The 15,844-nt window shown below is 41.2% G+C and overlaps 2 protein-coding genes across 2 annotated transcripts; one reads left to right on the forward strand and one right to left on the reverse strand.

The window, feature by feature from the left end:
• The first annotated feature begins 4,209 nt into the window (after positions 1-4,209).
• Csl4 (exosome component 1 Csl4) lies at positions 4,210-5,444 on the forward strand. Its single transcript, XM_067783898.1, has 3 exons — positions 4,210-4,513; positions 4,575-4,823; positions 4,899-5,444. The coding sequence occupies exons 1-3, from the start codon at positions 4,328-4,330 to the stop codon at positions 5,121-5,123; spliced, it is 660 nt and encodes a 219-aa protein (XP_067639999.1). The 5' UTR covers positions 4,210-4,327; the 3' UTR covers positions 5,124-5,444.
• Positions 5,192-8,262, reverse strand: LOC137250684 (U3 small nucleolar RNA-associated protein 6 homolog). The gene is made up of 5 exons (XM_067783897.1): positions 8,020-8,262; positions 7,656-7,959; positions 7,017-7,589; positions 5,735-6,343; positions 5,192-5,668 (listed from the first exon to the last, which is right to left on the reverse strand). Exons 1-5 carry the CDS (start codon positions 8,106-8,108, stop codon positions 5,432-5,434), a joined length of 1,812 nt encoding a protein of 603 aa, XP_067639998.1. The 5' UTR covers positions 8,109-8,262; the 3' UTR covers positions 5,192-5,431.
• Between the last annotated feature and the right edge of the window lie 7,582 nt (positions 8,263-15,844).

Here is a 15,844-nt window from a genome sequence, read left to right on the forward strand (position 1 = left end):
TTCGAGCGTCTTTGCTACTGGCGATAGGAGAGATATCGGACGATACGACTCTCCTATGTTAGCTGGTTTACCAGGCTTTATAGCGGGACCACCTTGGCCATTCTCCATTTCTCGGGTATGACAAAGGTGGAAAGAGACAGGTTGAAGACCTGCGCTAAATATTTGAAACCCTCTTTCCCTAGGCTTTTAAGCATCGGCATGGCTATGCCGTCTGGGCCCACTGCTTTGGATGGTTTAGCGCGACCAATGGCGTCCTCAACCTCTTTAGCGGTGATGGTGATTGGTGACGCGCTGAATTTGTGTTTATGTGCGTGTCTGTTGGCCCTCCGTCTAACTTTGTCGACCGTAGAATGCATTATATATTGTCGGCAGAAAGCGCTCGCGCATTTTTTCGCATCCGACAGCACTTTGTCGCCAAAGGCGATGGAAACTTTGTCTTTGTGCTTAGTCGGATTCGATAGGGACTTTACGGTGGACCAAAGTTTACCCACACCGGTAGAGAGGTTACAACCTCTTAGGTGCTCCTCCCATTTCGCCCGCTTGTGTTCATCCACAAGCAATCTGATGCGTTGGTTTATATCCTTTATTTGGGGGTCGCCTGGATCAAGCTGCCTTATAAGGTCACGTTCTCTCGCTAAGTTTGCGGCCTTCGCCGGGAAGTGGGGCCGGATTTCGGGAATTCTCCCGGCGGGAATGAAACGTGCCGAGGCGGATTCAATGACCTTGCGGAAGGCACGCTCCCCTTGGCGGGCATCAGTCGGGATAGGGAGGGCAGCAAAGAGGTTGTCTGTAAAGGATTTATATTCTTCCCACTTTCCTTTTTTAAAGTTTATGAAAGTGCGTTTTTCGGTGACGATGAAGTCGGCGGTACGCTCGAGCGAAACAAGTATAGGCAGGTGGTCGGATGCCAATGATACCATCGGCTGCCAGTTGACGCAGTTTACGAGTTCTGCGCTCACGATTGAGATATCTGGCGAACTGTGACAGCTTCCTACCATACGTGTGGGGGCGTCTCCGTTTATTGTGCAGAACGTCGTTTCTTCTATTTGATCCGCCAACATCTCGCCCCTACTGTCCGCCCGCAAATTTGAATGCCATAGATCATGATGGGCATTGAAGTCGCCTAAAATAATGCGATTGTTTCCAGTGAGTAAGGCTCTAATATTAGGGAGGTATCCACCGGGGCAACAGGTGGCAGGGGGGATGTAGATGTTGATGATTTCTAGGTTTGCATCGCCTGACCGGACAGATAGGCCTTGACGTTCTAAGACGTTGTCCCTGCGGTCGATGCCAGGATCAAATATGTGATATTGCACAGAGTGGTGTATTATAAACGCGAGGCCGCCTCCATTTCCGCTCTCGCGATCTTTTCTGTGGACATTATACCCAGAGCAGGTCTGCAATGCAGATCGTGCTGTGAGTTTAGTCTCTTGAATCGCAGCAATGCGGATGTTGTGCCGCTTCATGAAATTGACTATCTCCGTAATCTTCCCAGTTAGTCCATTACAGTTTAACTGCAGAATTCTGAAGTGCATGAGGGGAGACGTCGCCACTCTGGGGGTAAGTGACGGGTGACTACGCCTGGGTTGAGGAAGGCCAGGACGCAATTGCTGTTGTGGCCCTGGGACTGGGCGTCCTTGGGCAAGCATTGGGGTAACCGGATGATTTGGGTTTGCGACCTGGCAACATGGCGCAATGAAACCCGTCGAGGGGTTGCCGTCGCGGAGACCAGAACATCTAGGAAAGTGGCACCACCCAAGGCAGGAGCTGCATTGGGCGGATGTCGCAAACATATATATTCTGTGCTGGCAAACGGTGCAAACGGAGGTAGGGACTAAGAGTCTGTTTCCCTGACCTACACGATTGCTGCCGGAAAAGAGGGGGGAGAAGACGGGGGCAGGGGCTGTTGCTCAGCATTGCTTCCGACTCTACTACGAAGATTGTAGTTATGAGTGGTAGCAGCTGTTTGAGTTGTTGGCGCCGTAAGGCGCGAGCAGCAGCGGGTACTTGTTGTGGCGTGCTGAGCAGCGGGGCTGCTGGAAGGTAATGGGGGGGGGGGGGGGGGGGGGGGGGGCGCTTAGATGTAGACTACGGGGCGCCCTTGGGCGTGAACAGCAAGGAGCCACAAACGATTTATAAAAGTTACGTGGACGTCGGGCTTTGGGATCAAGCCCAGAACAACCTGTCCGATGCAACCATCCCATACACGAGACACACTGAACAGAGTATGACCGTCCTAAAAAGATTCTTTTCCGGCAGATGCAGCAAAACCATTTCTCAGGACCGGGGTCAGGAGACGGACCCGGATTGGATTCGATACCTTCCCGGAGCAAGAGAATATGGAGCAGTCCTGCTGCAAGGAGCTGCTGGGAGGATGACAATTTGTGGGAGGGACGAAACATATTAAATGGGGTTACACTGAAATGACAGTCCTTGGTCGGGAAAAATCCCGAGTCGCTCCGGTACATAGAACCGACTGCCTTGGGAAGCGATATATATATAACAATGGTCATTTATGATAGTATAACAGTCAAACCTGATATCTACAGTAAACTATCATTTATGACACTTTTTGATAGTTAGAGTGTCAGCACTGATCCAGGAAAAGGAATGAGAGTGAGCAGTACGGCTATATACTTAATCAGTAGGCCATGTTGGTGTATAAGAAGGAGACAAAAACTCACACGTACACAGTTGTTTACATCACATTTGCGCAAGTCCCTTTAAGTTTGTGATAGAAAGTTTGTATGAGGTGCTGATCGTTAGGTTGACATTGCTGACAATCAGATGATAGTCAGTGTTCTTGTAGGGTAGTGCCATTGTGGATAAGACAAGCGTGATAACTTCTGCATAGACGTCAAAATTCCCTACAAGAAACGCTGATAGTTTTACTAATACACTCACACTTGTAATTGACAATGCTGATCCTGCGATGACTTAAACATTGATACTCAAATTTATGTATGTTCCTTTGTTCGCTCACGCATGTCCGCATGTTCCCAACGACAGCCTATAATCATGAAAAAGGACTCACACTGGGATAGCTTTGGACACCTGGTACAGAACAAAAGAACATACAGCAGATACCATTATGCATGTGAGACAGATACATAATTCTCAACGGAATTTTATGTATGCGAGAACAGTTTATCCGATTTAATCATGTTGTCACTACTGACTGTCATATGACAATCAAATGATTATCACGGTCAATCACGGTTGTTTTGTTATTTTTTAAATTCCGCCATTTTCAACCGACGAAAACCATATAAAAAATAAGTTTAAAAAATGAAAAAGAGAGCATTTCAAAGCTCCATGCTAAAAGAAAAAAAAATCGAAAATAATATTAAAAAATACCAAAAGCTGTCGGAATGTATGGGGCGCACTCAAAAAATTGATATGCGAAAAATAATAGTGGTTAGTGGTGATTCATTTTTAAATGTGTTTCCGCATGAGGAAAGCGCTCTTCTGTTGTTTTATTTTCTGAATTTAAATTGAACATTCTGAACTCGAATTCTTATAAAACTATTTATTTTAAACAAATAAAAAACACGTATTCATTTATCACGTACAAAATTAAAAACGTAATGAAATAAAGTAAATAAAAAGCAAAAAGCATTGTTTCATTTTTGGCGGAATATAACAATGGTCATTTATGATAGTATAACAGTCAAACCTGATATCTACAGTAAACTATCATTTGTGACACTTTTTGATAGTTAGAGTGTCAGCATTGATCCAGGAAAAGGAATGATAGTGAGCAGTATGGCTATATACTTAATCAGAAGGCCATGTTGGTGTGTAAGAAGGAGACAAAAACTCACACGTACACAGTTGTTTACATCACATTTGCGCAAGTCCCCTTAAGTTTGTGATAGAAAGTTTGTTGCCGTCACATTGAACACACTGTCAAAACGATGCCAAAACGCTTAAGGGCCAATTAAACTTCCATAACCCTAACGGCATAGTCGTAACCATATCCATAACCTTCTCCAATGTGATCGATTAATGGTGCCTTAACCTAAAAATCGTGAAAATTTCATAAAAATTAAGAAAACGCAAACATTACAAGCATATTCCACAAAAAAATAAGTCTCACAATGCGATTTAAACTAATAATCCAAAAAAATATTTGAGATGGAGAATTTTTTAACTTTTTGTAGATTCGCAGTTCGCTGAAAGCGCTTCTTGTCACTCAACGATCGATCAGCAGGTGTATTCGCTGAAAGTATCCGTTCAACAGTTGTGATTGCATGCGATTTTAACCAAACAGCCGAATGCATTGGCGCTGATTACTATTGTTTATTTACTGAAGAACAGAAAAAGCATGGACATTTTAACTTCTCTTGAAGCTTCGAATAATGCAATGAATGATGAAGACGTTATTTGTTTGCCCGGCCAACGTATATGCCTCTCTGAAGAAACCACAGTAGCAGGAACAGGTACCTATGAGCGTGGCGGTTACATATATGCCACATTAGCTGGTACCGTGCAAGTCAAGGAAAAGGATAACGTATATATTAATTTAAATATCTCTTAAAAACCCCCAATTATTTGGATGTTATTTAAAATAGTGCAAATATATTGAGGTGAAATGTGCTGGAAGTCAGACCATTGTACCTGTGGCCGGCGACGTTATAACAGCGCGTGTTCTTCAAGTAAATCAACGTTTTGCAAGGTGTTCTATTATTTGTATTGGTGATCACATACTTGAACGTACATATCGTGGCATAGTGCGAAAGGAGGATGTACGTGCAACCGAAAAAGATCGTGTTGAAATGTATAAATCATTTCGTCCTGGAGATGTTATATTAGCAAGAGTGGTAATTTAACGCTGTCTTTTTTCTTAATAATATATATATATGTATATATAATTTTTTTTGCTTATTTCATAACAGTTGCCACAAACTGAGCTGTCTTGTTATCAATTAAGCACAGCAGAAAATGAATTGGGTGTAGTTGTGGCAACCTCTAGCGAAAGCGGTGCCAGTGGCCCACCAATGGTGCCGGTTAGTTGGACCGAAATGCAATGTCCCAACACATTAGTGAAGGAACCACGAAAAGTCGCAAAAATTGTTGCTGAAAGTACTTTAAAAACAGTACAGCAGACTGATGAAAGCTAGCTCTTAGTGTAAGATTTTTGAAGAATAGTAAGGAATATAAATAATGTCCTAGATAAGTAGCATCTAAATCAGGATTTCAAAAATGTAGTACTCTCATTAGTTTATTTAAATTGCGGTATAAATATGTATACAATTTGCTTTCGAATTAAGTTACAGAGTAATACGCAGATATTTTTATTTTTGTTGACTACTAGCTTTTCAATTTTTATTATTAGTACATTAGTACTACAGGGATATGTATGTATTTATGTCAAAAGTTGTGTACATACATATATCTACTAGATGTAGCTGCATATATCAATTAAACATTAGTCGGCTTCATCTTTAAAATGTTCCTTCTTCAAATCAAACTCCATTTGAAAGGGGTATACCAAATTCTCCTTAAGTGTAGACTTCGCCCGGTTATATATATGCGTTACGCGATTCCTGTCTCCATATAAACATTCAAACCGAACATATTGCATCCACACTGATGTGTTTTCCTTGCCAAACTGCAAAACCATATTTTCATAAACTTGTCGCCTTCGTTCAGTATCTTGTTTAGTCTACATAAATAAAACAAAAAATATTTATTATAAAAAGAATGTCTCTACAAGCCACATTCCACTCACCTGTAAGATAATTTGTGATTCCAATTCGGCCATTTTTTCGTGCAACTTCAAACAAGGTGGTGGCAACTGACTTAAGTAATCATATTCTTTGCGTACTTTATCGAACGGAGAGTTTATCATACAAAAATCCAGATATTGTGCCCTAAATACATCAAATTTTGGACTATTAAACTTAATTGCTTCGCGATAAAGTCGATCTAGCGTAGAGCGATCTTCGTCATATCTCGTTTTAAAATATTTTATAGCTAATTCAAATATGGGCCCAGATTTATCGCCCAAATCTTTTACAGCTTTAGCTTGAATTTTTTCTATCATATCTGAAGCATTTAAACTTATGTAATATGAAATCCATACTTCATATAGCTTAACCGATTTATAAGCAGAGCATATTTCGCTTAACATTGTTTCAGCAATTTTTCTTCCACTTTCAGTTAAAATTAATAAACGCAAAAATACGCAATAATGTTCTTCGCTCATAAGACCAGATTCGTGTCCCATCTTTAGAGCCATAGCTAAATGTTTGCGCCGCGTTGGTAAATCGGCTCCATTATTTTCATTCACAATTAACATTGCGTTTATATAGTATTGGCACATAGTACGTGTTTTTAGCTGAGAATGTATATAACAATAAGATTTATAGACAAGTTCATAACAGTACATACAAGGGAATTAACAAAAGTTCGTCCCCCAGCGGGTAAGGGGGTCAGAATATACCCGCGGTAGGTATGCCTGTCGTAAGAGGTGACTAAAATACCAGATTCAAGGGGTGTGTAGCGCAACCCTTCAGGTTGCCAGCGCAATATATAGCTTCTCCAAACCCAATTGTCAACCTCACCTATCCGCGGCGAATCCTGTTTCACTAACAGACGGGGCTCTGGCGACCCCAAGCTCCTCATGGAACTTTGGGTGGTGAGGGAGGGGATGGTCTGAAGGTTTAATGTGGCCACATAAATCGTTCCCGAGATGGTCGGGCTAGCACCTTAATGGTGCTGTGGTACCGGAGCATACCGGATCTGTATCCGGCAAAGGACCATCACATCGATAACTTTCCCCAAAGCCTTCGGGGAGCAACCTTATCGCTACAACAACAACAACAACAAAAGTTCGTATTCCAGAGATACACTATTTAACTGATAGTTTTGTTATCTTGAAAGGTAACTTGTGGAACAATTCAAAAAGATTTTCAGGTTCGTTTTTGGTTTTTGGAAAAGGCATTATTTAAACAAACTTTTGTTAGGACCCTTGAAAGTGTACGAATACTTCTTGTATACTATACCCTTACAGTTTTTAATGCTGTTTCATACACTTTTGAGCACTGCTCAATGCGCTGTCTCATTGTACGTTTTTTAAATACTGACTTATTTATATGTTCGTCCAACTGGTCATTTGATGAAATATCTTTTTTTTTCGCCTGATCCTTTAAATCATTCAAAGAATAGCCTTTAAACTCGCGTTGTGCTAAGAAATCCCACAACTTTTCTTGCGATGGATAGCGGTCCATCAAATCCTCAATGATTTTCAATTGTAAACTCGCTGTGATATTAATAAAAGATGCATCTTCACAACGCTCAACCAACCCAATAAAGAATGGCAAACTATTTATAGCCGTGCAGCAATTCTTATAAACGCATTCCGCTTGCCTTAAAGCACTTTCGTAATCCAGTTTCTTTCCCGCCTGCAAACGTTTGCTAGCCACAAAGATAAGTAAATCAAATAATGTTTTACTTAATATTTCCTCATTTGGATGCCGCTGTAAGCCGCGTGTGCAAATTTCTTGCCACACTAGACTCTCGCTGTCAATGCTAAAAGCCCAAAGCGCTGCCTCAACCCAATGTTTTGCATTGGAGCCATGAAACTATATTATAAAAGATAATATAAATATGATAAAGGTGCTTTTAAATTACTGTAGAAACCCACTTACGGTCAACATTTTTTCATAGATGCCAAGTACTTGCATTGGATTTGAATGTTTGCTAAACTCAATGAAATGATTCCATAAGCCTTCCGCTTCTGGAAACTTTTTTAAACATTCACGATATAATTTTGTTATGTGATTTATAAGATTATTTTTTAAGCCCCTTAACTCAATTTTATTTTCCACTTCTTTACGTTCAACTAAGCGAAACATCTTTCGCTCAAGTATAATATATTCCACATAGGTGCGACTATTTACACTTTTCTGTGTGAGTTGTAGACCAAACGACTCCCTCTTTTGTTTATAATCACTGCAATTTTATTCATATTTTATAATTTTGGTGGTAGTTGAATATAAAACTTGCATTTACCTGATCTCATTATCATCACAAATTTCGTATTTTTTCAATTGTTCATACACTGGCAAGGCACGCTCTTGTAACTCTTGCACAACCTCCATCGTGTATAATCAATTATGTTTTATAAATTTTTTTTAAATAGATAAAGTAACCAGAAAAGGCAAAAAAAGTTGTTTATGTTTTGCACAAATTTATGTAAATAAAATTTAAGTTGGCTGCAATTTGTTGCGGGAAACTGGAAACACGTTGTTCTGACACTCAGCTGATAATGCAGTGTAGGGGTGGCAACGAAAAATTTTAAAAATTTTTATTTATGTGCAAATTTTATTCTTTTTATACTCAGCGTGCTTTGCAAACAGAGTATATTAACTTTGAATGGATAACGGTTGGTTGTACAGGTATAAAGGATTCGAGATAGATATAGACTTTCATATATCACAATCATCAGTATCGAAAAAATTGATTGAGCCATGTCGGTCCGTCCGTCCGTTAACACGATAACTTGAGTAAATATTGAGATATCTTCACCAAATTTGGTACACGAGCTTATCTGGACCCAGAATAGATTGGTATTGAAAATGAGCGAAACCGGATGATAACCACGCCCACTTTATATATTTATACAATTTTGGAAAACACAAAAAACCTGATTATTTTCCAAATAATACATCTAAAATGTTGAAATTTGACATGTGAACTGATATTGGGACTCTTGATAGGTTAGGTTGAACTGGCCGGTCCATGAGGCCCTCACATAGACTGATTGAGTCCGTAGTGTTACCAGAAGTTTCTTTTAACGACCAAACTGAAAACCCCTATCAAAAACCAGGACCTATGTTATAAAATAACTGTCCTCTTGGCAAATACTAGAAGCTTCCTAGGACTCAAGCCACTTGCTGCTTCTAGATCTGACAGCTGTTTCACTCCTAATAGCTGCAGTCTTAGCCTGGCAAGTGCAGGGCACGAGCACAGAAAGATCGTTTCCTCCTCCAAACCGCACTTCCTACATCTGCTATCACTGACCAAGCCTAATTTAAAGGCATCTGACGACAGAAGGCAGTGTCCAGTCAGAATACCTGTCATGAGTCTACAGTCCTCTCTTTTTAATGATTGAAGCAACTTTGTTAGTCTAGGTGTAGGTTGTAAGACCTACACACAATCTTCGACACTTTACAGCCCCGCGCTTGAACCCACGCCTTTCCCGCTTGGTCGATCATGTGCACCTCTCGCCTTGGCTTAATCTCGGCCAGTCTAATTGGGACGTCTACGGAGCAAGCTTCAAGGGACGCGCCCTTTTTAGCTAGTTCATCCGCTTTTTCATTCCCATCTATTCCCATATGCCCTGGGACCCAATATAGATGTAGCACAGTATATCGCATACCCTACTCCTTCCACTACTTTGGAACCATCTGTGTACACATGTATCGCCTCTTCCGCCATTTGCGCACCTTTGTGCCAATCATCCATCTCTATTGTGGCCTTAAGATCTCCCTCGAAGCGAAGATAGGGAATCAGGTAGTTTGTTCGTCTTGTGATTGAAGACGCTATACTACTATGGCCATATGGTCGGCGCTCAAGCTGCCCCGAGGTACCGAGCCTGGTTGCAGTTGTTAATGCTATGTTCTTTGCTACCATGTCTACAGGTGGAATGTGCAGAATGGCATAGAGTGCAACCGTCGGGGTTGTTTTCAGGGCTCCCATAATGCTAAGCATCGATAGTCTGCATACCCCCTCTAATTTTTTGAGGTATGTTGTTTTTTGTGTGGCTTTCCACCAAACAAGAACATAGTATAGAATTGGGCTTACAACCGCTGTAAAAACCCAATGAGAAAGAGAGGGCGATAGGCCCCACGTACACCCCAGCATTCGTTTACATGCCCCTGAGGCACTCCCTATCCTCCACGTTGAGCTTTCATGACAGCTTACTGTCTAGGATGATTCCTAGACTAACTTAGGCCCGGTTCGATTTGGGAGCTTGTACCTCTTTGTAAACAAGACCATATCCGTCTTCTCCACATTGACTTTCAACGCGACATTAGATGCCCAGGTATGAATATCCCGAAGCGCCCGATCCATCAAAGAACTAATCGTTGGAAGGCACTTTCCACTTATGACAATTGCAACGTCATCTGCGTAAGCCGTAAATTTTACGGGTCCATCATCGAATCGCCTGAGCAGTTGGTTGATGACCAGCGTTCACAGCAGAGGTGATAGCACCCCTCCCTGCGGCGTGAGCCTGTCGACTGATTTCGTGGCCTCGTACAATCGCCATTGTGATGTAATCTTCCTCCAATTTAACATGCAGCCGATCCATCTGATTAAGGCAGGATGTACTTTAATGTAATTAAGACCATCCATAATCGCCCATTTAGAAACATTATTGAAAGCCTTGGCAATATCCAAGAAGACTCCTAGAGCATACTCCTTATATTCCAGTGATTTCTCTATGCTAATTTACACCCCATGCAATGCGGTGTCTACCGACTTGCCTTTGGTGTACACATGCTGTATTGTGGAGAGCAGCTTTTCATCCACGTCGGACTTTATGTACACATCTATCAGCATCTCAACGGTTTTGAGCAGAAATGATGTTAAGCTAATGGGTCTATAGTCTTAGAGATACACGTGACCGATCTTCCCGCCTTTGGTAGGAAAGCTACACGAGCAGTTCTCCAAGAGTGCGGTACATGATTCAGCCGTATGCACCCATCGAATATTATTTTAAGCCATTCCACGACCGCCATACTTGAAACTTGTAGCATGGCCGGGAATATACCGTCTGGGCCCGGCGATTTAAACTTAGAAAACGTTTTCACTGCCCATTCGATCTTGGTATCGGTCACCAAGCCCGGCACTACCCGCTCTTTATTAGTCCCTGGATTATGTTTCCCCTTGCTAGGACTTTTTTCAACCATGCTGTTTCGTTGGAGCACTCTATGTCCGTGCAGAAACTTTTCCATGAGATTCTCTTCGCCCTGGAAATTTCACGCTTGTAGATCCTCAGTAGATTCCTGTACTCGTCCCGACACGCGTCGCTTTCCGCGGTCTTTGCGAGCTTAAACATTTTTTTTAGCTATCTTCTTAGAAGACTCAGCTCATTGCTCGACCATGGCGGCTTTGCTCTTCTCTGAATCTTCTTAGAGGGCAAGATTTGTTATACGCAGTCATAAGCGTCCTTGTTAGGAATTCATTCGACTCCTCCAGTTCCTCCACATTGGAAACCTCTTTGGGTTGTCCCAGTTTGGTTTCTACCTGTTTCTGAAATTTAGTCCATTTCGTTGACCTAGGGTTTCTAAAGGTTCCTCCCTTCTCTACCCTCTTTAGGGGGATGCTGAAGCTAATATACGCATGGTCGGAGAAGGATGGTCTATCAAGAACCATCCAATCATACCTTGATATATCGCGCTCGGAGCTCAATGTAATATCCAGAACATTGCTGGATGTTGGACCAATGTATGTAGGGACATTTCCCCTGTTGGCTATCTGCAAATTGGTTTGCAGGATGTACCAAAATAGAGATTCGCCTCTCTCTTTCGTATCTGCTCCTCCCCACGCATTGTGGTGCGCATTTGCATCTGCGCCTATGACCAACCGTCCTTTGCGCCCTTCCTCCTGTACTAGCCTTTTGCACTCCATCGGTGGAACTTCGGCAGTATGGGCCATATAGCAGGACGCCAGGATAAATACCTGCTTATTCTTTTGCTCAACGGCACCCACTACGAGGTCCTCAGTAGTGTAATTAGGCAGCATATATGAATGCAGCTGTTTCCTTACCATTACTACAGCTCGCACCCGTCCTTCCGTTTGCGCGTAGTAAACGCCAAACCCGCGCGCGCTAAGTCCAGAAACCTTTCCTCCCGATGAGAGCCACGGCTCCTGGATCAGCGCCACGTCAAACGAACCCTCCTCCAGGGTTAGGAGGACTTCGCTAGACGCCATTTTACTGTGTTGGAGGTTTATCTGTAGGACTCCCAGCACCATTGGGCTGTTCGCCCCCCCCCCCCCCCCCCCAGCACCTTCGTCATGACGTCGTCGTTCTCCCCTTGCCCTTTTGGTTTAGAGTATTCGAGGCCCCCTTCAGCCTCTCGTAACTGGTGTGCCGGGTGCTCCTCTGTGCGAGTCACTGCACCATTTTGCGGTTGGTCCTCTTCTAACAACTTGTTGGTGACGTCGGGGACCTCCACCTGTCTTGTTTCCCTTACCCCTTTGAGTTCCTTTTCGACTTCGCCCACCTCTAGCGTGTTAGGATTTTTATCCTCGGGACTTCTTTTCCTGAGTCGAATGTAAATTTTGCCAGTGCAAAGGACATTTTTCCAAGCTGCGTGTACAAAATATCCTCCGCCTGCTTGTTTATTTGGAAAATGTAGAACTGACCTTCCTCGGTAGGCCGAGATACAGTAAGTACCTTCCAATCCTATGTCGGTATGTTCGGATTCTGATTCTGCAGAAGTCGCAGTGTATCCTCCGATTTCATCACGCTTGGTATCCATGCCTTAACTTTTGGTACCGTGGGGATTTACGGTTTATCCACCACCTCAAACCGTGCGTTCGTGCCTTGCCTTTGGAGGTTTACAACCACTAGAAACAACATCAGCTGTGAAATCCTGCGAAGAATCACTCTTGCCAATAAATGCTACTTTGGACTAGGTAGGCAATTTAAAAGTAAAGTCCTCCCTCGGTAAACGAGGTGTTTTCTGGTGCAGTAGCATGGACCAGTTCTTCGAAAGATTTGTGGACCTCTACGCGTTGACGATGGCGAGTACAGAAGAAGATTTAACGATGAGCTGTATGAAATATACGCAGACATAAACGTAGTCCAGCGAATTAAAACGCAGCGGCTGCGCTGGCTAAGCCATATTATGCGAATGAAAGATGACGCTCCGGCCAGGAAAGTGTTTCTATCGGAACCCGCCTATGGAAGCAGAGGTAGAGGGCAGCCCCCACTCCGCTGGAAGAACCAGGTGGAAAAAGGATTTAAACGGTTGACATGGAATGACGGAAAATGGTTCCAATTCAAGTAATTTATTTATATTGGAACAATTTTCCATCATTCTTTGTCAAATTTGATTTCAATACGAACCGGCTTCGGTGTTGTGCCATCTTCATTGTTAGTTTTTGAGAAAGAAAAGAGAACCAATATTTTACCTACGCACTTGGAATTTGAAAAAAGTTTCTTTTCGCACAAAAGTCTTTACTTTTACACCCTGTCGAAAAATTAACTACATAAAAGACAACATAACTTTCACCTAAAACCAAAAGCTTTGCCTCCAGCCACCGCAAGCTCGCGATGTTGTCGCACGTTATCATCTTCACACCATTATACCATGAACAAATTTTTTAAATGGGCGTGTGATAAAATTAATTTGACAAATATTATTAATCATAAATCAAAAATCGTTAAACCTATTGTAACAAAATTAGGCAGAGAGGTTGCCTTTACTATAAGGGATGCTTTGAAGAAAAATTGACGAAATCGGTTAAGGGTTACGCCCACTTTTATATAAAACATTTTTAAAAGGGTCGTGGACGAATAAAATAAGCCATATCTTTGCAAAAAAGAGCTGATATCAATGGTATTTCATTTCCCACGTGGATTTATAACAATAAATAGGAAAAACTTCAAATTTTTAAAAATGGGCTTGGCACCGCCCCTTTTATGACTAAATAATTTTCTATGTTTCGGGAGCCATAACTCCAAGAAAAATTAACGGACCGTAATAAAATTGGCTACACAAATTTTCCATATAGCAGGAAATATTTCAAAAAAAAATGGGCGAGATCGGTTAAAGACCACGCCCACTTTAATATAAAAGATTTTTAAAAGGGTCGTAGACGAAAATCATAAGCTGTATGTTAGCGAAAAAGAGTTTTATATCAATAGAATTTTACTTTCTAAATTAAATTATAACACTAAATTGTAAAACAATAAAAAATTGAAAATGGGTGTGGCACCGCCCCTTTTATGACTTTGCAATATTTTATATTTCGAAATGAAATTGTGTACACATATTTTCCTTATAGCAGAAAATATTTCTAGTAAAAATGGACGGGATCGGTTAAAGACCACGCCCACTTTTATATAAAACAAGTTTAAAAGAGTCGTAGACTAGAATAATAAGCTATAACTTGGCAAAAAATAGTTTTGAATCAATGATATTCCACTTATCAAGTTTTATTGTAAGAGGAAATGGGGAGGCATTTTTTTTTAACGGTCGGTGCCACGTGTTATGTAGAAAAGTAATTTATCTGAAATGAAATGTACCATTGAAGCTCACGCTGAGTATATAATGTTCGGTTACACCCGAACTTAGCCTTCCTTACTTGTTACTTAATAAAAACGTTTGTGATCAATATATAAATTTTGAACGAAAGAAAAAATTTAATTTATGAAGATTGAGTCAAGCAGGTAATTGAATAATAACTAACAAGAGGGGTCGACTGCTAATACCAGGGACGGAAAATAATAATTTTTTTTCGGAGTCGAAAAAGTCCGGGTCAAAAAAATTGTCCTAGGTGAAAATGTTTGTTCTCAGGTATCCCTATAGCAATATCATGCCGAATCATGCATTCTTTTTATTTTTCCAACTGTGTTTTTATTTTTTGAGTCCAATAGTTAACTAGTTCTAAAAATAATAGTCCGGAAATAAAAGTTAAATCCGGACTTTTATTTTTTAATGCCAAAATAAAAGCCCGGCTTGATAACAAAGAAACGGCTGATCCGAATTACAAAAAAATTTTGTTTGTTATCAAGCCGGACTTTTATTTTGGCCTTAAAAAATAAAAGTCCGGATTTAACTTTTATTTCCGCACTGTTATTTTTAAAAGTCCGAGTTTAACTAGTTCTATCGGACTCAGGTAATAAAAATCCGAAAATAATTTTTATCTTGATCCAAATATTTTAAAAGTCCAAAATTAATAGTTTTGCAAGGAATTATATTATAAAAGGAATAACAGTTTCCGCCCCTGGCTAATAAACATCCAAAAGGAGCAGGGAGAGAGAAAAAACCAGCGAAGACCTCACTATAAGCGGGGTGAGTCAGATTTGAAAAATGAAGTAGCTGAAGAGAAACTGAACAGGGGGAAAAAGAACAGAGTGCGAAAGGGAGGGAGTAAGAGAGGCCTCTCACAGTACTGGCAAACCTTCAGAATTTTTCAGCGCTTGGGAGACCGTTAGTGCCAGCGATTGGTATGGAGGCTGGCAGGTAGAGAAACCGGCCGATGGTACTTCGCTCACCATAATTTAGCCACGAATAGCCCTCGATACTGCAACTCAACTGGGCTTCAAAGGGCTTGAGAGAGGTTAGCCACATAGACAAGACTTCTAAGCCAAAAGCTGAAAGCAAAGGGATCCCAATAGTGACGAAGCAACTGCCTGAAAAGCTATAATTTATAAACAAGTGGGTTGATCTGAAGAAATGTAGCTTATTAGCGTCATGGTCAAGCCGAGTACGCCGATTGCATTCATTGATTCAGAGCGATGATCCAATCGAGTGAGGTACATATCGTACAGCTAGATCACGTGGTACCTAGAAAACTATATCCCCACGACATCAAAGGAAAAATAGGAGATCGATACGTGGTGGTGAAGTCGGAAAATATAATAACAATACCATACAAGAATAGTGACAATGCTTTCACAAATCGTATCATAACCACTTGATTAATTCATTAATCAAGGATATCGCATAAAGTTTTAAATACGAATATGAATATACATAAACAAATGAGCCAAGATCCCGCATTCCGAAATTGTTGTATTTGTAATCGAATTTGAAAAAAAAAAGTTTGATGCCGTATAGCTTTTGAAATTTTTCGATTTATTACATTTCTCTCATAT

Source organism: Eurosta solidaginis, chromosome 4 (assembly GCF_040869045.1).
Source record: "Eurosta solidaginis isolate ZX-2024a chromosome 4, ASM4086904v1, whole genome shotgun sequence".
In the NCBI taxonomy this organism is placed as follows: Eukaryota; Metazoa; Arthropoda; class Insecta; order Diptera; family Tephritidae; genus Eurosta; species Eurosta solidaginis.